Here is a 25,858-nt window from a genome sequence, read left to right as displayed (position 1 = left end):
ATTTATAATTTAAGGAAACAATTTCTAATCCATGGTAATAGCTCTCAACTGAATTATTATCCTCTTACTGGTTTCCCTTGCTTTCACCTTTGCCCCTTACATTCCATCATCAGCATGGCTGCCATAGTTACCCTTTTATTTATTTTATTTATTTTTTTCATAGTTACCCTTTTAAAGCATAAGTCAAATCATGTCATTCTGCTCAAAACCCTACAGTGACTTCTCATCCTACTCAGAAGCACCTTTCCAAATTTAACTTCATAATTTTGTCCCTTAGTTTCCTCATGTCTTTGCCTAAATGTCAGTTTCTCAGTGAGGTCTATCCTGATAACCCTATTTAAAATTCTACCCATCCCTCTCCAACACTGTTATTCTCCATTCTCTGTTCTTATGTGTGTGTGTGCATCACATATACTTACTATATTTATTTTCTGTGTCTTGCCACATGAATGTAGGCTCCAGGAAAGAAGGAAGTTTCATTTCTTCACTGATACATCCTCATCACCTGGATTGTATCTGGTACATAATTGGTCCTTAATAATGATTGAAGGAAATTAATGAAATGTAAAAAGAAAAATACAATAAAGAAGACCAATAAAGCCCAAAGTTGTTTTTTGAAAACTAAAACTAGACTTCATACTCCATTTTGTCTAACTCCAGAACCCATCCATTTAACCGCTACACAGTATACAGCTTCCAAAATACAACTTCCTTCCACTTTCACAAAATTTGCCATCTAGTAATTGGATATCAGAGTCACACTGACAAGGCCTTAATGGCTCTGTGGCCTTGGATGTGTTATTTTACTTCTCTGTGCTAAAGTGTCATTAACTACAAATAAAGATGATAATGGTACCTACCTTGTAGGGTTATTATGAGAATTAGATGCAATATAACATGTAAAGTGCTTCCTGCCCAGCACGTGATAAGCCTTCAATAAATGCAAATGACTGCTGCTGTCATTAACCACCCCCCATTTTCTTGTCGAGTTAACTCAGTTCTTCCAGGAGGTCTTATGAATGTGGTAAAAGCCAATCAAAAGTCCTATAGGTGGACACACTGGATGTTTAGTACAAGATTCAATACTCAAACCAACTGTGTCATTAATTGTTATTGGCTCTGTGCTAAGTTTTGATGGCAAAAACAGATCAATAATGTGGGGAAGGGTGGAGTTGAAGAATGGAGAACATGGTTTGTGTATTGCTTTTGGATCAGGAGAACTTTGGGATAACCCTCCAAAAGCTACATAACAACAAATCTCCTCCCCTCATTCACAAACACCCTACTCTACTTAGCCTATATACTTCCTACTTAAAAGGTCATATGCTGGTTACTCTAACTGAAAACAAACAAGATATCTGACTAACTCCCCAGTGGTATCATGTCAAATATATGTTTAGAAGCAATCTGTCACTAAACATTCGTCACTTTGGGGTAGAAGGAATTTAAAAGTTCTATTCAAGCCTGCTATCTATTCTTCCTATCCTCTTTTACAAGATGACAAACTCAAATGCTTAAAGAAACCAGACAAATGTTGTAAATGATTGAAGAGGAAATCGTATAGAACTGGAGAATTCTTGTTTCATGTTAAAGGAACATTTATTTAGTTCCAGTCATTTCTTGTCAGGCAAAAACGTGGTCACAGTTTTCAAAGAAGACATCCACTTTTACAATTTTCCTAATTATTAATAACAAGATTCAGAACAAAAGAAGTACAAGCTGCCAGTCTGTAGCCTCTGCTACAGAACTTATATGTGGAGCTGTGTAGAAAATAATGAGAATTGCAGAATTTTAACTTGAAAGATAGTTCTGGTGAAAAATATGAATTTGAGAGTCTTGTAAAGAGAGAAGACCACCAAGCCCAGTTGGGAGGAAAGAGAAGAAAAAATGATAGAGGTCAGAAACTTGTGGAAAAAACCTGTGGAATGAGATAAGGAGGAAAAGCCAAAGAATAAGACAGCATAAGATGCTCACATGTAGGAGATCAAAAGAAGTTGCTAAATTCCTACTTTGGAATAGAAATTAAAAGAAAGTTGCTAACTTGAGCAGTCTTTTAGTAGATTGTATAGTGCCATTAAAATCAACTAATCATTTATTTTGAGAGAAAACAATGAGAAAGGAAATATGAGTGGAAGCTAGGCTCTAATTTATTCCACAGTGGCATAGAATTTGATATATTCTGTTGTCCCCTCCAAGTATATTTTCTCTAAAAAGAATGCACTGAAAGGAGGCAGCATCCCATATGCTGAAAAGTCACACAGGAAGATGGGGGCAAGGCTGCAGAGGTGGGTCTTCTGTGTTTCTGATTCTGCCTCAGACTTAGTATATCTAGTATCCTGGATCCTATTAAGGATTCCAGGGCAGTCAAATCATTCCTTTGATTTAAAAATAAAGTTTTACAGCAGAATAACTTAATCAAAACATGAAAATTTGTTTGAATATTTCCATCTTCTAGAGAAAATGAACTTCTCTCAAAAGTGTATTTCTTCTTACTTTGCTATAATCATGTATAGAATCTAGTATAAAATATTTATGTCCCCCAAATTGAGAAAGGAACCAACCAACTTTAATGTCCACTCTGGTTTTGCTTAGAAACAGTGAGATCTCTGCTATTTCTACCCACTGTCCCACCTATTGTAAAACTTTGGCGGGGAGGCAGGAGAGCTGTGGTAGGGGAGATGATTGTGAATTATACAGCCATAGACTAGACAGAATTTTATTCATGGGCAGCATGAGGGTTGGAAGAAACTGTTAGATTATAGATTTAAATTATTTAGAGAATATTTCAAATTTTCAAGATAATGCAATTAAAAGTACACAAGCCACTTGGGAGAGTTGACATGATGTGTAGTAATGGGTAAATTTATACTATTTGAATATCTAGGTCCCAAAAAGCTTTGGTTTTTATATTTACTTCCTCGGGGTGTTTCCATGAAATCTTGGGAATGAGTTTATATGATTGAATACATAACTTATTTTTTTAGGTTTCCTTTTTTTTTTTTTAAGATTTTATTTATTCATGAGAGGCAAAGACATAGGCAGTGAGAGAAGCAGGCTCCCTGTGGTGAGCCCGATGCAGCACTTGATCCCAAGACCCTGGGATTACGACCTGAGCCAAAGGCAGACATTCAACCACTGAGCCACCCAGGTACCCTTTAGGTTTTCTTTTAACATTACAGGGAACAATTATAGAAAAGTGAATAATTCTTAATTTAGCTCAGAAGATACTGGTGACCATCTTAAGTGAGAAGTCAGAAGCTAGATACATAGTATGGTGCCTCCAACAGGGCTTGAACAGATAGGGACCCTCCTGGGGCAATATTCTTGTGAGCACAAGTAGTTTTTCCATCCACAGCTCTGTAACAGTTTTTTGTCCTCATTTCATTTGTGCCCCAAGAAGAGTAAAATCTGCAACGTTGATGTAAGGAGCAAGTGTGCTACCAAAACTATAAGAGGAAAATGCAGGGTTAGAGAGTCAGCTTCCTACATAGAAGAGCAGTGGGAAGCAATATAGCAGAGATTCCTAACCCTAACCTAACATATCTTTATACACAGTGAACTTACAAATAAGATTTCATTTGAAACTTAAACTCCACTTTCAAAAAAAAAGTCTGAACCCCACTCCCATCTTTAAGTGGTCCAGAGAGTGTCACCAAAAAATTTGTTGAATTGAGTTGATTATCCAGTGTTCAGTACAAGAGCCCAAGTCCTCTAATTCCAGATCAGCTCTTTGTACTATATGAGCTGTAATCCTTTGGCCTGGATCCATGACTCTCAACCTTGTTGCACATTAGTCACCTGAGTGATTTTAAAGACAGCAAATACAAAACTTCCATCAAAGCCAGTTGAAACCAAATCTTTGGGGGTAAGGTCTGGACATCAGTGCCTTAAAAGTTGCACATTTTAGTTGCACATAAAAGGGCACTGGGTGGTTCAGTGGTTGAGCATCTGCCTTTGACTAGGGGCGTGATCCCAGGGTCCTGGGATTGAGTCCCACATCAGGTTCCCCACAGGGAGCCTGCTTCTTCCCCTGCCTGTATCTCTGCCTCTCTCTCTGTATCTCTCATGGATAAATAAATAAAATCTTTTAAAAAAAAAGGTTCATATTTAGACTCAGAAGTCTTTAAAGGTCCTAAAACCCAGAGAATCTGTTACCATTTGTGAAAATGCTGGTGCTGTCTCATATAGCTTAATAACATACTTTACCAGTAGACATTGTTTTAAAGATAGTACTCTCCAGAGTTGATAGAGAGAGAGAATGGTGCTTTTAGGACCTAAAAAATAACTCCCTGCCTTTTTTCAGATCTAGAAGTTTAAAATTCTGAAAGGTTAATGAAAAATAAGATACCTGTCTTAATTCATTGTACCTATTGATTTCTGTTAAAAAGTATGTATTCAGCTCTTTATGTTCACAACCCTTTGGTAAGCTAAATGAGGAACCTTAACATAGAAGATATAGACTCTATCTTTGAGGAACTTGTGATTTATTATAATTTATTTGGAAAAAAGAACTTATAAAATGCAATAATAATAATAATAATATACTTAGCATTGATTGTACATTTCCTAAGTACCAGAGACACTGTATGAACCACCTTACATGTACCATGCTGTTTAATCCTCACAGTCATAACCTTGAGAAGTATGAGATTAAAAACCCTACTTTTTTCTTTATTTAACAGATGAGGAAAATAAGACACAGAAAAACTAAGTAACTTACCCAAAGTTATTTAAACATAGGTAGTCTGAGTCCAGGACCCATTCCCCTTCACCATCAGTCAACCTATTAAGTAGTAAGAGATAATGAAATCGTTCTTTTTAAGCCACTAACTTTTGGGCTGTTATTTTTCAGAGCAATAGATAACAGAGATACTGATACATAACAAGTGCTATGTAACACTTAGCTAATATTGATATTATTATTATGTAGATCTTTGATGCCAAGTTCTGACATCCAGATATCATCAATGAAGGGGCGGTTATAGGTGCTTGGGTCAGGGGAACAACATTAATTACACAATATTTTCTTAACTTTGTAGTGGAATATGGCTTAAAAGAAATCTTGATTAGTGTAAGAGAAGATTTTTTTTTAAGATTTATTTATTTGGGAGAAAGAGCAGGAGCAAGAGGGGCAGAGGGAGAAGAGAGAATCTTAAACAGACTCTACACTGAGTGTGAACACAGGACTCAATCTTAATGACCCTGAGATTACTAGATGAGTCAAAACCAAAAGTCAGATGCTTGACCAGCTGCACCACTCAGAGCCCCAAGAGAAAATATTTTTAAGAACTGTTTTTGGAAGATTCACAAAAGTAGAATATCATATATTGAAGTGTTAATCTGTGGTCTCATCATGCTAAATTACTTCACTTCATTATTACAAATATCTGCTGAAGTAAACAGTTGTATACTTTCTGTGATTCAAGAAAATATATCACCATTAATAATTCTTGGTATTTCTTGTGGTTAAGTCAAAATTTTACTGGCTTCATCCTAATACTGGTGAAATTGATAGCAGATTTTCTATAGAATAACAATGAAAGTACTAATTCATAATTTTCAGAGTTTAACAAATAATAAAGAGATTTGTTTTCTTTTTAAGCAGGCCCTGCAATGCAAGCCTAGAAAGGCTCTCTGGCTGCCGTTTACATTTTTGCTATGTCTTAAGTTAAAAAGGCATTTGTATTAGACCAGAATTTTTATCTATTTACTAAATAATTGATTTCCCAATTGCATGTTTGATGGCTTGACTCATTATGTTATAAAGATCTATGGTATTACAAGGAAAGCTGTGGAAAAACAACACATTTTGCTTTACTGTTTTTCTTACCAAATAAATTCATTTATTTAATTGGAGGTGGAGGGGATTGCAGAGACTATACTTGGCCAATACTAAAATCTGTTATCTTCTCCATCCAAGAAAGTTAACTGAAGCTGACATGACTTTGAGAAGTGCATTGAGCTGACATCTGGGTGTGCCTCATACCAAAATGTTATCATGAGAGATTGGTCCAACAGGAATGGAATTTGAATCCTTTCAAAGAATTGAATTAAAAAAAATTATCTGGACTATATCACCTTTTTTGGAATTAATAAACTTGACGTTTTTACAGCACAATTCTGTTAGTGGGATGTTGTGTCACAAATGTCAGTTATTTGTTCTTCCTAATGTAACTATATACTATCCCAATGGCTTCATCCCAATGTTCTAAACCTTGTACATGACAGTACATTTTAGAATACCATCATGGCCCCCAGCATAGTGCTAACCACATCTTTGGTGCTCTGAAAAATGTTCATAGTTAGAGTATAATTTATCCTTAGGTACCTATGCTGTGCAGAGAGCCCTCTTTCCAAATGCAAATCTTATTTTTTTTAATCATTGCTTAATTATTTTATATGTCATCACGTGTTTCTTTTGGGTCTTGAAAAAAATGAGCTTCTAATCCAAAAATGCTTTAGGAATGCTTTCTGGTGCTATAAAAGGCAAAGAAGTTTAGTATCTTTACATTTATGGTTGACATGTATGTAATCTTAAAATACCACAGACTCCAGATATTTTTGTTTTCCATGATGAGCATTTGTTCAAAGTCAGTAAACAGGATTAAGGTATGCATCCTATAGGATTGATATAAATAATTACAAATATTTCCTGTTCTTTCTCCTACTTAAATTTGAAAATCATACTTCTTATTATCTCAGTTATTGATAAAAATGTTGGAAAGGGCAGAACTTTATATTAGGCTACTTGACACTTTCTTTTAGGATAGTGTCACTCTACTTAGTCATTAGATGTAGAAAATGTGACGAGTAAAATAATTTGGAATCAAATCACAGAATGCCTAGAATTGTCAAAAACCAAACTTTCTTCTCTGGAGCCAAAATATAACACAAAGAGAGTTTTGGGATAAAGAGAAACAGTAATTTTATTATTTTGTCAGGCAAAGGAGGTTTTAGCAGGCTGCCTTCAAAACTGCCCAGTATAAAAGACTGAGGGGGGACACCTGGGTGGCTCAGGGGTTGAGTGTCTGCCTTTGGCTCAGGGCATGATCCTGGGACCCAGGATTGAGTTCCTTGTTGGGCTCCCTGCGAGGAGCCTGCATCTCTCTCTGCCTATGTCTCTGCCTTTCTCTGTGTGTCTTTCATGAATAAATAAATAAAATCTTTAAAAAGCGGATATTAGAGGAAAATACAGAATCTGAGTGTTTTCCATAGGAATCTGGTACATGCTGCTACCTGCATTTATTATGTATTCATGGTGGTCACATGAGTAGCATTGGCTTCGACCATCCAAATCTCTCTCAAATCTCGTAACTAAGTATGTGTTGAAATCAGTGAGATGTCAATATCAATATGAGTTCCTAGAACAAAAAATTCTATAGAAAAACAAGTGAAGAGGATTGGGAGGCTTCAAGAATGAGGAAGAGAAAGTTTTGTTCAGTTTAAAGTCAAGCCTTGCTAAAGGATTAGTGTATCCATTTTAATTTCCATCCATCTTTACTTTTCTATAGCAGTGTCAGGATGTCATATTAAGGAGTTTAGACTAATATTATTCTCTAGTCACCAAGAAGAATCTAATATCATACTCTTGAACAAGGCAATGACAAAATTGTGTTTCAGAATCTTTTTTTTTTAAGATTGTATTTATTTATTCATGATAGACATAGAGAGAGAGAGAGAGAGAGAGAGAGAAAGGCAGAGACACAGGCAGAGGGAGAAACAGGCTCCATGCTGGGAGCCCAACATGGGACTTGATCCCGGGACTCAATCCTGGGACTCCAGGATCACGCCCTGGGCCAAAGGCAGGTGCTAAACCGCTGAGCCACCAGGGATCCCTTGTTTCAGAATCTTACAACAGAGTGGAAGATGTTCAAGAGGATTTAGAGGTTGGAGGAACAGAGGCCACGTAGCAGGCTACTATGACAGACAAATGTTGATTACAGTTACTAGAAATCTACATGGAAAGTTATCTATAGCATGGTTTGCTTTTAGCAGGGATTATAAACCAAAGAGGCCAATGAATGATGCAAATGAGTTAAGCAGGTCAAAGGAAGAACATATCTAATGAGGGCAGCTACCACTCAGCTCCATCAGTTGTCACCCTATAGGAATGCAGAAACATTGTTACCACATTTTTCAGTTTTTCAAGAGAAGCTGAAAATTTAGCCTTTAAATAAAATCTCATTTGTAAATGTTGGCTTAATTAAAAAAAAAAAAAAAAAAACTCTAGACAGCTAAAACAAAAAATAAAACAAAACAAAAACCCTGTATCTGCAGCTGGTAAGATGCTAGCTTTTACAACCTATAGCTTTTAGCTTCTCTGGCTATGAATTCTTATTGTGTAGTATAGTAGGGAAAAGACCTAAGGGCAAGAATTAGAAAACTTCTGGTTAAGTACAGCCTGATAACATAATAGAGAAAAGAATGGAAAATGCACAGCTCATGACTCTTTTTATGGGTAGCAAAAGCCAAGATTTTATTAATAACTTGTCCCTAAAGAGCAATTTATAAATAGATTGCTCCTTTAGCTTAATTTTGCTTAGGTAGCATTGTTTCCTTCTTATTAGTCAGCATTGTTAGCATTTTTGAGAAATCATAGATTTAACAGAGACTTGTGGAGGAGCTGCTGAATTACAGAAGTTATTACAGCAGAAAATAAATTATGTGGTGCTATAAATACTTGACTCAGTGACTCAGCAAATTCCCTTTATGTACAAAGAGAAACATGTTGTACCTAACTTATGAGGTCTGTTTTTAATTTCTTCAGCTTTGCAGTCGTTCCTATTTGTCACTGATAGATTTTTACATAATGTGAGAGACATAAAGATAAAGAGAGACCATGTTCAGCAGGAGATTTAAGTATTGGGAAATGAAAGCAGTGCCGGAACCCTCAGTCATTGGACTGCTTTTGTGTTGATGGCAGGGGATTACCAGGAAAAAGTCAGAGAACCATCTGGAATGGCTGTGAGAAATTAGATAGTTTTATTATGCTCTTGGGTGACATTTCCAACCAATAAAATTAGAATAAAAATTGTAATGTTAGAAGCAAACCCCTGGAAAATATATAATTAACTTCTTTAGAGTTCAACAAGCATTCTATGTATCTCTAATGTTCATATTTAAGGTACTTTAACTGGACATTTGAGTTGATGCCAATATGTGCCAGAAATGGTTTCTCCCTCAAAGGCCATTAGGGGAGAGACTATATGTACACAAAATTTTAAAATTATTTATGTTTAATTGATTAATAGTTCAATACTTTATTTATAAAACCTAGTATATAGAACCTAGTATATAAATTGTTGGTCTTTTAATATTTATGATCTCTTAATGAGCATGCAAAAACAGAACAATGTAGGAACTGATTTCATATGATACATCTTCTTAGAAAACAGTAGAAAATTATTTTGAAAAGCCCTCTATATCTTGATTATTTTCTGCAATAAAAATACTAATTCTCCTTATTGCTACTAAATAGAGCATAATGGCCACTAAAATCTGTCAAAAGCTCTTCCATCTTGGATAATTCTGAGAGATTCTTTTTTTTTTTTTTTTTTTTTTTTAATTCTGAGAGATTCTAACATGTAATTTCAGCACATGCTTGAGTAAAAATGTCCTAAAAGTAAAAACAGAATAAAATAATTATTAGAGAAGTATAAACAAAGTTCTGCATAAGACAGTGTCTTGATCTGCTTGGGCTGCCATAACAAAATAGCATAGATCATGCCTTAAAGAATAAACATTTATTTTCTCATGCTTCTGGATGCTAGATATCCAAGATCAAGGTTCTGGCCAATTCAATTTCTTGTTAAGGACTCTGTCTGACTTGGAGCTGCCTCCTTGCTGTCTTTACATGACCTTTCCTCAGTGCATATGCAGTAGAAAGGGAAGGAGGAAGGGAAAGGGGTTGAGAGAGAGCACTCTCTGGTATCTCTTCTTAGAAGGACACTAATCCTATCAGATCAGGACCCCACTCTCAGGACCCCGCATTTAATCTTAATTACTTCTTTCAAATACACAATAGTGGGGGCTAGGGTTTCAACATATGAATTTTAGGGGGACATAATCAGTCAATTTATAACAAATTGGAAACAGAGCGGAAGCAACCAGGAAGGCATTTTGGAAAAGGTAGCATTTGAACAGAATCCTGGTGATTGAGTAGGATTTTAACCAGTAGAAGTTGGAAGGAGAGATTCCAAGTGGAAGAAATAGCTTAACCAGAAAGCAGAGTAGAAGTGCCTGGGTGGCTCAAGTCAGTTGAGCGTCAGCCTTCAGCTCAGGTCCTAATCCTGGGGTCCTGGGATCAAGCCCCATGTTGGGCTCCCTGCTTACCGGGGAGCCTACTTCTCCCTCTCCTTCCCATTCATACTCTCTCTCACTATCTCTGTCATTCTCTCTCTCAAATAATTTCTTTAAGAAAGAAGGAAGGAGGGAAGGGAAGAAGGAAGGGGTATATTTAGCACAGAGGGAATCAGTTCTTTCACCTGCAGGATGATATCTACATGAGTGGATAGTACTTAGGAAGTCAAGAGGATTGGAAAGATGTGGCCAAATTATTTTATACCTTATAAAACACCATTTTCTGGTTTTAGCACTTCTATAACTAGCTGTGTGACCTTGGTTATGCCCCTCTACTTCTGTGTGTCTCAGCATCCCATATGTCAATGAAAAAATTATCTCTGGGGTTTCATTTAATTTAATGAGTCTATACTTCAAAACAAGTAAGTGATTTAAAGTTCACAAGTATTATGTGTATGTGTTTGTGTGTGCCCATATACTTCCACATTTGTGCTCTCACAGCAGTAGATGTGCACACTCATACAAATGTTTGATGATAGGCAGAAAAATCTACTGCCACTTATCAACATTGACTTGTATTCCTCCCACCTCTACATAAATTGGGAACCTTTTTCTGCATATTCCAGTGACCCAGACCAGACCCCTTAGGGTGAGGTGACCAGGCACACTGGGGAAAATATGTGATTTCCCCAACCTTGTTCCATGCCCTTTTCCAACTTCATTGGCTCTTTTATTTTCTCCTGCTGTAGATTCCTGATTCTTTAATGACAGTTTCTTTTGTCCTGTTAAGGAAACTTAATCTCAAAGCCTTCTTTCATAGTCAGTTGTAGGCACCTGGGTAAGGAATCCATAGACTCGAAGGGATATTTTCTTTTTACTAGGAACTAGGCCTTAAGCTATAAGAATGAAACAAGAACAGTAAAATTCTAGACAATAAATGGACATAGAGCTTGGGAATAGAGGTGAGGAGGTGAATGTTGTGGTGTTCCTAAAAGCCTTAGAGGTGGGAAATGATCCCCTGGAGCTTGAAGACCATCTTCAGTCCTAGAACAGTCTAATATACTTTACAACTATTTATTCTTAACCCTGGACCTGTCTTGGTTATTTTTAGCAAAATAATTACTACTATTTACTTATTTTCTAGAATTCTAGATATAGTTGTGGGCTTACCTGTGCAAACACTTTGATAACTTTGACCCAATCTATATGATTCAGTAGATAATTCTTCTTCCTGCAAAATGGCTACTGGGTTAACAGCTTGTTCCTTATTTAGAGACTTAGTTGTAATGAATCTTTCCAACTTGAAAAAGAAGCAGTAGAACTAAAGTTGAAGAAGAATTGTTTTCCTCAAAAACAGGGGCATATTTCTTTTTAAGAAATACATTTTCTTTCCCTACTATATATAGTCAGCATATAATACTAAGTTTTACTTCTCAAAAATAGGTTAGTGTCTGCCTTTTTCAGATACACATCCACGTCAAGAAGGTGTTATCTTCATAATGAACTTAAGCTACAGCTTGGGTGACTCATCTCAGAATATTCTATCAGTCAGAAACTGTTCAAGGTCCAACCCCAGTATTTACTGCTCTGTGGCCTCCACTTTGCGTAGGCACCACCTTAGTGAATCACACTGGCTATCCGTCACTCATTCTTTGAAGACCACAGTTTCAAAATAAAACCCTTAGAAAATGTAGGCACTGAAGTAACAGTTGCAGTTACTTCACCCACGGTTCACTGTACCATGAATGTAACCTACAATTTGAGTCTTTATTTGGTCATTGACAACGGCCTTAAATTTTTGAGTCAAAACTTTAGTGAAATTCAGAAATATAGTCCCTAAGATGTTGATTCTTTTGTTCATAGGAAATGCTTTCAAAACTTACTTAGCTTTAGTTCTAACAAAAGAATATTTTGGGGTTTTTTATGTTTTGTTTTGTTTTTTGTCTTTGGAAAAGTTGAATAGATGGAAACTATGAAAGGAAAAGATGTACTACAAAATTGTAATTCAATAGCACTGGTTTCTGCTTTCATCTAATACAAAACAGAATATAGTATAAGGAAGTTCATTTTTCTTACATTATTGGTAATGAAATTCAAATTAAAAATTAGAGCTTGCTAATTGTGTTTTTCCTCTAGGTTCAGTTCATTATCAGAATAGTCTCTCAAGTAGTGATAATATCCAAATTTAATCAGAAGGTTTAACTGTAAAGTTTAATCATAAAAGTAATGAAATGTACACTTCCAGGGGATACATCTTTGTCTTTTTATCCTGATATAACAAAAAAAAAAAAGGGACGTATTATATGCAGATTATCTAGAGGTGAATGGCCATAGGCAGCTTTCTGAGCCTGGTCTGCCTTGCTACCTCTGCAGACCCCTAAAACTGTTTATTGTCTACCCAGGCAGGTGCTCATATTTTTCTAAGATATCCATGACTTCCCACATAGGCTTTCACCTGTTATACAATGACCTGTATAACTATGCCACTGCCTGCTCTATCTCCATTAGCCCCTGGCTACTGCTGCTGTTTACTAAATACATATTAAGTGCCAGATACTATGTTGAGTGTTTTGTTTATTGGATCTTCCCACTGCCATGGGGCAGAGCTACCCTGAAATGAAGTGAGCATATGTTATAGTATAATCTTCTTAGATTTACTTCCATAGTGTATCTTCTGAATTACCAGACTGTGACGAATGACTACAACTGCTATTCATGACTGTGGGCTAGTTTTTTCTTTTTTATTGTTGTTAAATATACATAACATAAAATTTACCTTCTTGACCATTTTTTTTAAAGATTTTTATTAATTCACTTTAGAGAGAAAATGTACAAGCGTGTGAGCAGGGGGAGCGGCAAAAGGAAAGGGAAAGGGAGAATCTCAAGTAGATGCCCCACTGAGTGCAGAGCCTGACGCAGGACTTGATTTCATGACCTGAGCTGAAATCAGAGTCAGACGCTTAACCAGCTAAGCCACCCAGGCTCCCCTAGACCGTTTTTAAGTGTACAGTTCAGTGATATTAAATACATTCACATCACTGTCAACCACTGCCACCATATGTTCTTTTGAAGTGGAGGTGCTAGATCATATGATAATTCTTTTTCTGACTTTTTTTTTTTTTTTTTTGAGGAACCACACAACTGTTTTCCATAGCGGCTGCACCATTTTACATTCCTAACAGCAGTGTACAAGTCTTCCCTCTTCATATCATCTCCAGCCCTTGTTTTTGTTTTTTTTTTTTTTCTGTTTTTTTTTTACCCAGGTTTATTGAAAAATAATTAGCATACTTCACTAAGTTTAAGGAATACAGTATGATTTTTTAATTTATTCATTTTTTATATTATTTTTTAATTGAAATATAGCCGACACAAAATGTTACATTAGTTTCAGATGTGCAGCATAGTGATTCAGCAAGTCTATACATTATGCTATGCTCACAAGTGTAGTTACCATCTGTCACGAGACAATGCTATTGCAATACCAATGACTGTATTCCTTGTTCTCTACCTTTTATCCCCATGACTTACTCATTTCATAACTGGAAGCCTATATCTCCCAATCTCCTTCATCCTATTTTCTGAGTTAGCTTTTTTCTTTTTTGATAGTACCAATCCTAATGGGTGTGAGGTAGTATTTTACTATAGTTTTGATTTGCATTTCTCTAACCATTAGTGATATGAGCATCTTTTCGTGTGTTTATTGGCCATCTATCTTTTGTGGAGAAATGTCCACTCAAGTCCTTTAACCATTTTTTAATCAGGCTGTTTTTCTTGTTGTTATTTTTGAGTTTTAGAAGTTCTCTATATATTCTAAATATTAATCAGATACATGACTTGTAATATTTTTCAGAGTATGGTTATCTTATGTATGATGTGCAGATATTTTCTCTCATTCTGTGAGTTGCCTTTTTACTCTGCAGATAGTATCTTTTGATGCACAAAATTTTTAAATTTTGCGAAGTACAATTTCCTTATTTTTCTTTTATCATTATGCCTTTAATAATCTGAGAAATAAATCATTGCCAAGTCCAATGTAATAATTTTTTATATCATGAATTCCCACCTCTTTTAGACCTTTGTGATGCACTGTAAAAATTGTTTTATAGTGATCACTTCAGGTCATCTAAAACATTCCCTAAGTCCTAAAAGGCAGTTTCCCCTTAATCTCTGATAAAGTGGAATCCAAGAAGTATCAGCTGTTTTTAGAGTGGCTAACCTATTATTTTTATCTAGGAACAGTATTCATTTTCATCAGTGGATGAATAAAGGTTACTCTAGAACATGTGCTATTTGGGGTAAATATATAGCCTCTTTGTATTTGTCATTTCATCTCTGGAATCTGCCAAACCAAAAATCCCTGGGCATTGGAACCATTGATTCGTCAGTACCTCATCCACCCTCACTCTTTATGCCATTGCCTTATTTTGAATTTGCAATTTGCTTGGTAAAAATGTATTATCCTTTTATATATATGCTACATTTGATTTGCTAAAATTGTGTTTAGAATTTTTGCATCTATATTCGTGAAGCATATTGGTCTAATTTTGTAATGTCTTCTAGTTTTGTAATCAGAGATAACACGCTTATAGAATGAGTTGAGAGGTCTTCTGTCATTAATTATTTGGAAGAGTTTGGTAGATTGGTATGTTATTTCTTTTTTTTTAATTTTTATTTATTTATTTATGATAGTCACAGAGAGAGAGAGAGAGGCAGAGACACAGGCAGAGGGAGAAGCAGGCTCCATGCACCGGGAGCCCAATGTGGGATTCGATCCCAGGTCTCCAGGATCGCGCCCCGGGCCAAAGGTAGGCGCCAAACCGCTGCGCCACCCAGGGATCCCGGTATAAGTTATTTCTTAAATGTTTGAGAGTTTTTAGTGGAGCCATTCATGTTGGGGCTTTCTTTGAGAAGTCTTTTTACTACAGTTTCAATTTCTCTTATCCTTATGGGCATATTCAAGTTATATTTCCTCCTGAGTGAGGTTTGTAGTTTGTATCTTTTAAGGACTTTGTCTATTTCATCTAAATAGTCAATATTATGGACTATAAAGTTGTTCATATTTCTTTATGATTTTTATAAAATGTCTGTAGAATGTTTGATGATGTTACCTCTCATTTGTGACATTTGTAATTTTGTCTTATTATTTCTAATCAGTCTAGCTAAAGATTTATTTTAGTAATCTCAAAGAATCTGCTTTTGGTTTTATTGATTTTTTTTATTTTTCTGTTTCATTGATGATTGCTTTGATCTTGATTCCCTTCTTTTGTTTGCTTTGACTTTAATTTGCTTTTTTTTTTCCTATTTTTTCTAAGTGTAAGCTGTGGTTATTGATTTGAGACCATTCTTCTTTGCTAACACAGGCATTTAGTGCTATAAATCTTCCCAAAAGAAATGGGTTAGTGGCATCTCATAAATTCTAATATGTTTTCATGTTCATTTAATGCAAAGTACTTTCTAATTTCCCCTTTTATTTCTTATTTGATCCATGAGTTAGTTTCCAAATTTGGGAGATTTTCCAGATAACTTTCTGTTATTAATTGCTAATTTAATTCCATTTTGATTAGAGAATATATTTGTATGGTTTGAATCCCTTTAAAATATATGAAGGCTGGGGATCCCTGGGTGGCGCAGTGGTTTGGCGCCTGCCTTTGGCCCAGGGCGCGATCCTGGAGTCCCGGGATCGAATCCCACGTCGGGCTCCCGGTGCATGGAGCCTGCTTCTCCCTCTGCCTGTGTCTCTGCCTCTCTCTCTCTCTCTCTGTGTGACTATCATAAATAAATAAAGAAAAAAATATATATATATAAAAAATATATATTATATATATGAAGGCTAACCCACCTGCTTACCTCCTCTCTCTCCCCTTCTCCCCAATAACTCCATCCCCCTTGCTCTGAGCTAGTTAACAACTTCTGTGTGCCCTTGCACACCTTCTACCTATTCCTTAAATTAGACAAACTCTATACATGGGGATTTCCTCCTCACCATTTTACAAAATAAAGAGGTTATAAAATTCTTTGCATTTCCTTTCTTAGTAAAAATACATAGTGGAAATCTTTCCAGGTCAATTGATAGAGAGCTTACTCACTCTTAGCCATACAATAGTCTGTGTTGCTTTATCTTCTGTGATGTGACTATACCACCATTTAGTCAATTATTTCCCTAGTGATGGTAATACACTCTGTTTCCACATTTTGTCCCTACAAGAAGTACTGCAATAAAATAAAATGCATTCTTAAAAAAAAAAAAAAAAGCCAAACCCAGAGGGTCTCCCAGGTGACTCAGTCAGTTGGGCATCTGACTCTTGGTTTTGGCCCAGGTCATTGTCTCAAGGTTGTGAAATAGTGCTGCTGGTCACATTGGACTCCACATTTAGCGAGAAGTCTGCTTCCCCTCTTCTTTTGCCCCTCGCCCTACTCACTCAACTCTACTTCTCTTTCTAAAATAAATAAAACCTTAAAAAAAAAAAAAAAAAAAGACTACCAAACCAGGCAGAGGACTTGACAACAAGCATAGATTTGATACCTACTAGTTTTTGGACCACAAAGGAAAAAAAATTGAAATGTCATCTGATCTCTTAATATTTACTAAACAACTTAATACAGAGAATCATTAGAAGGATAAGTGGTTTAAGGACTTCATCCCTGTCATTCCAGCTACTGAAATTGGCATATCAAATGAATACTGGGCAATGCTGGTGAGTGAATATACTTCTTGTATAGGAATTGTGTGCCTGGATTTTCTAAGTAACCTGAGAGAAGTTTAGACCATTAGGAATTTGAGGTTACGTTCATTGTTCAATCTTGGAGTGTCAGGTAGCAGAACAGAAAAAACTATAACAGTTACCTTTTTTTAATTACTTGGATTATTTACCATTCTATAAATTCCACTGACTAGTGCACACAATATCCAATATACTCCTTGCTTATAGGCTATTCTCTTTCTGCTCCTTCTGAGTTGTATGTTTACAGAGTTCGTTGTGTTTTTTTCAATTAATTATATAGTTTAACTAAATGTTATATAAGTCAATGAAATATAAGTTGTATACTTTGAGAAGCATCATCAGTAAGGGATAAAATGAAACCTACAATATAACCCCTGTATATGATTTGTGAATCATATACAGTATAAAAATCATATAAATGGGAGTGAAAAATACCTAATTCAGGATCATTGTTACCTCTGGATTCAGAGGGAAATGGGATCAAGAGAGGTACAGAATGGGCTTCAACCAAATCTACAATATAAAATGTCCCGTTTAAAAAAAAAATGCACCAAGCAAAGACATTTAAGGTTTGTTTAAGATTTGATAAATACAGGGACACCTGGGTGGCTCAGCGGTTGAGCCTCTGCTTTCAGCTAAGGGCGTGATTCCAGGGTTCTGGGATCAAATCCCACAACGAGCTCCTTGAGTAGAGTCTGCTTCTCCCTCTGCGTGTGTCTCTGCCTCTCTCTCTCTCTCTCTCTCTGTCTCTGTCTCTCATGAATAAATAAAATCTTTAAAAAAAAGTTAATAAATACTAGTTTTTGATTCACATTTTTCCTATTCCTATCTTCCTTTTGTTTGTCTCTCAGACTAAGCATTTAGAGGGGAAAAAAGAAAGGCAAACCATAAAATAGACCCTTAACTACAGAAAACAAAGAGGGTTGCTGGAGGGAGGCAGGCAAGGGGGTGGGGGTGGGGTTGGGTTAAATGGGTGTTGGGTATTAAAAGGGCATTTGTGATGAGCACTGGATGTTATATGTAAGTGATAAATCACTAAATTCTACTTCTGAAACTAATATGACACTGTTAACTAACTGGAACTTAAATAAAATTTGAAACAAAAAAAAATTCAAATTCTTAAAGTGACTGAATATCTGGAATTGGTCTGGCCAGTGTAGAATCATAAAATGACTGGCTGGCACTGTCCCCAGACTGTGCAAAGAGGTATACTTTTATTCCAGTATCCAGAGCTAGATAGGAAATACCCAGCAACTTAAACAGTGAATCTTTGTATTCTGTGTTATTCTTTAAGACCATTACATATTTATGGAATCAGTCCTACTAGCTAGCTTTTTTTCCTGAAATCTGGTTTCCATCTGAGCTCCCTAATTGGAGCCTTGGGCCTAGAGAACAAACATGTCTAGCCAGACCTTAGACAGGCCCCTCATACTGATATCTTAACCTTTCCCTTGACCAACTCGTCTCTGAGATGATAAGTGTCCATTTATTTGGATTTGAATCTGGCCTCTTGATTGGTGAACCTTGTGAGTTTATTCTCCATATCCTATCCCTTGCTGAGGTTTCCTTTGAACGCTTTGTGGAAAATGAATGGCATTGCTTAATCTAGTACCATCTGGGTTATTTTTTTTCTAGATAAGGAAGGTAGTCAACATATTTTTTAACATCTCATAAAATTGTATGGCAAAATATCATTTGTTTGTTTAGAGAAGAATCAAGAATTATTAGGAAGTGTAAATTAAATAGTATTGCCAAAATTGGAGGGAAAGAAGAAGAGATGTCATTTGACAACAGCATTGTGTCTCATCTTTGTGCAAAATAAAAGGTCATAAAGTTGGCATATAGGCCAATTTGAGAAACCATTTTAGGAAAGTTTTTTCTTCAAACGAAAGAAAATTTTTTCTTCAAACCAAAGATTAGAATCAGGAGATAGTTTTATAGATAGATGCCTGTTTTCTTTGTTTACAACTAATATTACTATCATAGGACATAGCAAGTTGGAAACTCTAAACAATCTTATCACATCTTTCTCTAGATAATTATAACATAGTTTTTGTTTTGTGGAATATCTTAATTTTTGTATCTTACAGAAGTGATGTTGAATAATAGAAAACCTTATTTCTATTCCTTTCTCCTCTATCCATCTTGCTGAATGACCTTGGGTAAATCCATTTTCTTCATAGAGCCAGTCTCTCAAATATACAGTGAAGATAGGCACTATTCACCTTACCACCTCTTTTCAAGACCAGCTAGACTACAATGCTCCATTTTTCTAATTCCTATCTAAAACCCTGATGTGATGTAGGCAGAATAAGATGCTACTGCCCTCTGCTGGTCCTAAGAACATACCCACCCATCATTGAGCAGCCCTGCCCATCCTAACAGTGAGAGACACAGTGGGCCTTGCTTGTGGCTGGCAAAACAGCAGGAAGCCACAAAAAAAAGGAGGTGAATTTCATGTTTGGAAAAATAATCACATTTGAAGTATTTTGGGAATTAATGATTTCTTATGCATATATCAGATGCAATAACTATTGTGTGACTGCCTTGTCACCAAAAAGTATTCTATAGTCACTTCCCTCTGCTACAGTTTCTCACCTGGTAAACAAGTTGTGAGTTCTGACCTTTTGAGCCACTGTCACTATTTTATAACATCTTTCTGCCTTGAAACATATACAGTCCACTTTTGTTTGGAAGATTTAGGGGAGTTTTTGCTTATTCATTTTGTTTGTCAATAAATAGGAAGATGGGCAGCCCCAGTGGCGCAGCGGTTTAGCACTGCCTGCAGACCAGGGCATGATCCTGGAGACCTGGGATCGAGTCCCACGTCTCCTGCATGGAACCTGCTTCTCCCTCCTCCTGTGTCTCTGCCTCTCTCTCTCTCTATGTCTATCATAAGTAAATAAATAAATCTTTTTAAAAAATAAATAAAATAAATAGGAAGATGATAATTGATATGTGCCAAGGAAAGGGAATATGCAACATCAGGAAGAAAAGTGCTGAAAAAGAAAGGCAAGGCTTCATTATACTCTCAGATCCCTATGGAGCTCTGTCAAGTTGTAATAAGAGATCTATAATTGATAATAGCTTTTTTGGTGTGTCAATGATCCTAAAAGTACCTTATCTGAGAAACTGATAAGAATTTATTAAAAAGCTGTGGTTTTCTGAACTCATCTGTATTAATTTCAGAACTCTGAAATTTCAAGAGCTGCTATTTATTATTATGCACTTGTAAGAAATAGTGCTGCCTTTGACCGTACTTACAGGAAAGGCAACTGAAAATTATGCTTTTGTCTTGTTTGAATTTCATGCCTTTAAAATCCCTTTCAAAATAGGTCTGTGCACTGCTACTGAGATCATTGTTAGTCCTGAGAGTGCTGCGGGGCAACAACAACAGAAGTGCAACCTACACCCCAAGTATCTACAAGCAGAGTATAGGAGGAATATGTGATTCATATTGTGGCTTCTGCTTACGTATGCACAAACCACACACATTTTGCCCATTATTTCCCATTGGTAGATCGTAACTGTATTTTAAACAAGTATACAGGCATTATGAAGATCAACTGTGATCCTAATGCAGCTTCCCCTTGGGGAACTCTTGATTTTTGTTTCATAGTCAAGCCCAACTTATAGCCACCTGATAGGAGTTACATTCAGTCACCTCAGCAGCAGTACATAATCCTATCTTGGGATGCAGAATTACAAAGACTCTCAAAAGCAAAATCACAGCCATCCGACTTCCAACTACATAAGTACTACGTTTCACGGAATGTGTGGTGCCTATTTCCAGTTCTAGGTTTTAGTCTGCTCTAGACCAAAAAGGAAATTAGGATGTATTGAGGATATCATTTTTACCAGGTATCTTATTCATCTGTTAGGCATTCCTAAGAAATGAACCAACTATATATATAACCTTAATGGTAATCTTCAGTGTCCAATATTTAGTTCTACTCACAGAAAACAAACTTAATTCCAAAAAATAAAATGGACAAAGAAAATTGTCTATTGAGAATGTTACCTTCTGTTTGCTGAGAAATGATGGATTAAAATTTTTTTGAAATAGCTTTAATATGTGGAAATGAAAGCAAGAGCTGTGGAAAGATGGTTTAAATCATTAACTGAAACTTGATAGTATGTATCATATGTAAAAGTCAAAATGCAATGTTAATCAAAATCATATCAGATTTTCAAGGAAGAATATTACTTTGGAAAGAAAATCCTAAAGTGCAGAAAAAAACAGCAGTGCTAATTAGTACTTATTTTATGATGTTCTTTTTGCAAGACAATTTGGTATAGAAAAAAATCAGGGGCTTTGGAACCAAACAAACTTTGGGCTTAAAAAAAACTAGCTTCACTACTTCTGTATTTTGTTATCTGACTTTAGGCAATCACTTAAACCTCCCTGAACTTTTATTTCCTCTTTTTAAATTGGCAATAATGTGCAACTTATATTCGGTATTAAATAAGATATGTCAATATTTATGAAGTGACACAAGTACCTGCAGAGTTAGTTTTCCTTCTCTCTATTGTAAATCACAGAGTAAGGTTTACTTGTGCATTGAAGCCCAGCAAGAAGTCCTGGAAAAGAAGGTCTGGTTTGAGATTACCTCCTATGACCAGACTTGGTTACCAGAAAAGGCCCTCAAAGCCCAGGACAGTCTGCTAAAGGGGTATGTGAGACAGGAAGCAGCCTTGGTGGGGAGGAAAAGGGCTAGAGTAATCAGTAGGGAGGGTACGATTCTTCTTGAGTCCCAAATGCATGATCTGCCTTCATTCTGTGTGTAAGGCCAAGCTGCAGGCGCACTCACATTTCATTTTGTGCCCTCAAAAAAATACTGTAGAAAAAAATTTGAATTATCTGAAGTTTTATGTTTAGGTTATGATGGATTTCATTTATATATCCTAATTGTTATAAGAGCTACCAACTCTACAGTGTCTATTATGTGCATAGTACAATGCCAAGTACTTTTCAAATATTCTCTAAATCAGATAATAACTTTGATTTCTAGCTGTTGCTAAAATGTCCATAAAGTGACTGAAACCGTAAAGGGCTTCATAGCAAGCCCAAAGTTGTCAGTTAAAAATGAATATGTTGCTGATTGCTAAGCTTGTACTGCCGTAAAATACTGTTTAGATAAACCCTTTGATGATATCTGTGGTTAACCATGAGTCCTGTAATTTTCTGAATTGCCATGACTGTCAGCCCTGTGGTGATGCATATTGTATGTTCTCACAGAAACTGGCCCCTGGAGTCAGCCAGTTTGCTTACACCTGTGTTCAGGACCACCCCATTTGGACGAATCAGCAGTTTTGGGAGACAACTTTCTACAATGCAGTGCAGGAACAGGTGCGCTCCCTGTATCTCTCAGCCAAGGAAGACAATCATGCCCCATATCTGAAACAGAAGGTAAGAGAAGAAAGATATTAGTGTGGGACTGGCATCCTGTCTTCAAAGAAAGCTTATTCAGATATTCCTAGGGCAAAAGAATATCCAGTCACTTTCTACCAGTATATTTGAGGTTCATTTTAGGGAGTCCTGTGGTGAGCATCTTTCTTCTGTTGATTTCTGATATTATGTTTTTCCATAATAACTTCTTAATATCGTTCTTTAGTGGTAGAATTGTTTTATTACATTTTAATAAGTAGGAGTTCTTTTGAAACAATTATAGGAAGTTGAACAGAAAAAAAAAGAAAGAAAATACCTGGGCAGATGTCTTTGTGCAATTAACTTTTTGAAGAAATGTCAAATTAAAGTTAAATGATTCTTATAAAAAGCTTTTGCAAAGCAAAGGACACAGTTGACAAAACTAAAAAACAACCTCCTGAATGGGAGAAAACCATTTATAAATGTCTTTTCAGATAAAGGGCTAGTATCCAAAGTCTATGAAGAATTTATCAAACTTGACACCAGAAGCAAGAAATGGGCAGAAAAGGGACACCTGGGTGGCTCAGCTGGTTAAGTATCTGCCTTCAACTGAAGTCATGATCCTAGGGTCCTGGGATCAAGCCCCCTCATCAATCTCCCTGCTCAGCAGGGAACCTGCTTCTCCTTCTCCCTCTGTGCTCCTCCTGCTTATGCTCTTGCTCTTTTTCTCTTTCAAATAAATGTACAAATAATCTTTTAAAAAAGGAAATGAGCAGAAGACATGAACAGACATTTCTCCAAAGACATACAAATGGCCAACAGACACATGAGAAAATGCTCAACATCACTTGGCATCAAGGAAATACAAATCAAAACCACAATGAGATACCACCTCATACCAGTCAGAATGGCTAAACTAACAAGTCAGGAAACAACAGATGTTAGCAAAGTTATAGAGAAAGGGGAACCAATGCAAGCTGGTATAGCCACTCTGGAAAACTTTTTTGAAGTTCTTCAAAAAGCTGAAAATAGAGCTGCCTTATGACGCAGCAACTGTACTACTAGGTATTCACCCAAAGGATGTAAACATAGTGACCTGAAAAGGCACCTACACCCCAATGTTTATAGCATCAATGTCCACAATGTCCACAAATATGGAAAAAGCCCAGATGTCCATAAAAGGTTGAATGGATAAAGAAGATGTGGTAGATATACAATGGAATATTATTACTCAGCCATCAAAAAAAATGAAAACTTACTATTTGCAATTATATGGATGGAACTATGGGTATTATGCTAAGAAAAATAAGCAATCACAGACAATTATATGATTTCACTGATACGTGGAATTTAAGAAACAAAACAGAAGATCATAAGGGAAGGAAGGGAAAAATAAGATGAAAGCAGAGGAGACAAACCATAAGAGACTCTTAAGTATAGGAAACAAACTGAGAGTTGCTAGAGGGGAGATGTGTGGGGAGATGGGGTAACTGGGTGATAGGCATTAAGGAGGGCACTTGATGTAATGTGCTCTGGGTATTATATGCAACTGGTGAATCATTAAACTCTACCTCTAAAACTAATAATACACTCTGTTAATTAATTGAATATAAATAAAATATAAAAAACAAAAAGTTAAATGGCTCTAAAAAATATAAAACTCAATAGTTCTTAGAAGTATGTCAGTGATAAATCTAGTCTTCCTTTTAGGAATATTCTATATGTTTCCATATAGTTTATTCAGCATAAATTATACTTAAGAAAAATATCAAGAAAATATTTTAAAATAAGAAAATTGCAGGGTGCCTGGGTAGCTCAGTTGGTTAAGCATCTTGCATCAACCTCCATTTTAAGTTGATCTTATTTTATGTGAGGTAAATGAATTTAGATTTCTTTTTTTTTTTTTTTTTTTTTTTTTTTTTATTTGAGAGAGAGAGGCAATTAGCCAGGAAAGAGGGAGAAACAGACTCCCCACTGAGCATGGAGCCTGATATGGGGCTTGATCCCAGGATTCTGGGATCATGACCTGAGCCAAAGGCAGAGGCTTAACCAACTGAGCCACCCAGGTGCCCCCATTAATTTAGATTTCTAACAGGAACTACATAGTAGTGTTCAGATATTTCTATGTCTCATGTAATTTTAAACATATTGTTTGTCTGTTCTTGAGTATGATAAAACAGAAACTTTAATAAAAAAAATAGCACTGACATTTATCTCATATTCCAAATTTTTATTATATACCATTAGTGTGAATTGTTTAATTTAATATAAAACTCAGATTTTTCTTTCAAACACCAAACGCATTTGAGTAAATGGTAACTATAACTGATGCAAGTTAGTTTGAGGTCATGTTCCTGAAATCTCTGGAGTGGTATGGTGCTTTTGATAGGTTTTTTAAGCAGTTATAATGCTTACATTGGTATAACTCAAAAGCCTTTGTAGAGCAAACATATGTCACTGCTACTCTGTCCTTTCTTCTGAGAAGTCTCTCTATGATGCCTAGATTAGATACAAGTGAGACTATATACATACTAGCTCTTCTCAACTTTTTAGCCTACTAGGAAATTCTTTAAAATCCCATTGTCAGATTCATGGAAAAAAAAGAATTTTGAGAAAATGGCTGCAAAGTAGGAGGATCATAGGCTTGTTTCATCCCACAAATATATCCAGTTGTCCTAAGTACCCCAGAAATCAATCTGAAGACTGGCAAAACAAACTCCACAACTAAAGGTAGAGAAGAAGCCACATCAAAGAACGTGTAGAGATGCAGCTTGGGAGGGAAATGTATCATGGCCACTGCAGTAGGGAGAGAACCATGGATGCACAGAAGAGTGAGAGACAAAGTAGCACACAGGGGAGCACGTGGGGAAAAGAAATCCCCATAGCAATTGACTTAGAAAAAATAAGAGGGCCCAAATTTCATGAGTTCTCAAAACCAGTGGAGCTTAAAACCTGGAGTTTTAAGGGTCAGAAGACTTGGCTCAAGGAATTCCCAGAGGACATTCAGGCTGCTCTTGGAAAAAAAGCAGATCAAACAACCCAAGGACATAACAGCATGGAAACAGTAGTCTGAAGAATACCTGAGACAGACAGTGGGGAGGTTAGTTGTTCATCTCAGAGCATGTTCCAGAAAGGCAACATTCAGAGAGACCCCTCCAGTAACAAAGGAGCTAGCAGGTGCCATTTATCTCTCCTCAGCATAAACATGGAACTGCAGGAACTAGCACAGCACCAACACTCACTTCATAATTTGCTTATGCCAAGCCCCCTGCACTAAGTGGAACCACCCTTCTCAGTCCCAACATAGCAGATCCCCTCCCCTAGAAGACTGGACCAAATCCCTGCTAATACTACATCTCCCCACCTGGGAGTTTTGTTGGTTGTTTTTGTTTTTAATAATTTGTTTAAAAGATTTTATTTATTTGAGAAAGAGAGATAGCAAGAGAAAGCAGGAGGGAAGAGAGGGAGA

At 36.2% G+C, this 25,858-nt stretch overlaps 1 protein-coding gene across 3 annotated transcripts in view; it reads left to right on the top strand.

The window, feature by feature from the left end:
• SBF2 (SET binding factor 2) overlaps window positions 1-25,858 on the top strand; it is a 454,884-nt gene that overhangs the window by 347,590 nt on the left and 81,436 nt on the right. For all 3 annotated transcript variants that reach the window (XM_025459459.3, XM_025459456.3, XM_049098688.1), the window contains exon 18: window positions 22,261-22,431. In XM_025459459.3, the coding sequence (XP_025315244.1) occupies window positions 22,261-22,431 (171 nt within the window). The remainder of the gene's footprint in view (window positions 1-22,260; window positions 22,432-25,858) is intronic.

The sequence above is a fragment of the Canis lupus genome, chromosome 21 (assembly GCF_003254725.2).
Source record: "Canis lupus dingo isolate Sandy chromosome 21, ASM325472v2, whole genome shotgun sequence".
In the NCBI taxonomy this organism is placed as follows: Eukaryota; Metazoa; Chordata; class Mammalia; order Carnivora; family Canidae; genus Canis; species Canis lupus.
This window is presented reverse-complemented; position numbering and strand designations above follow the sequence as displayed.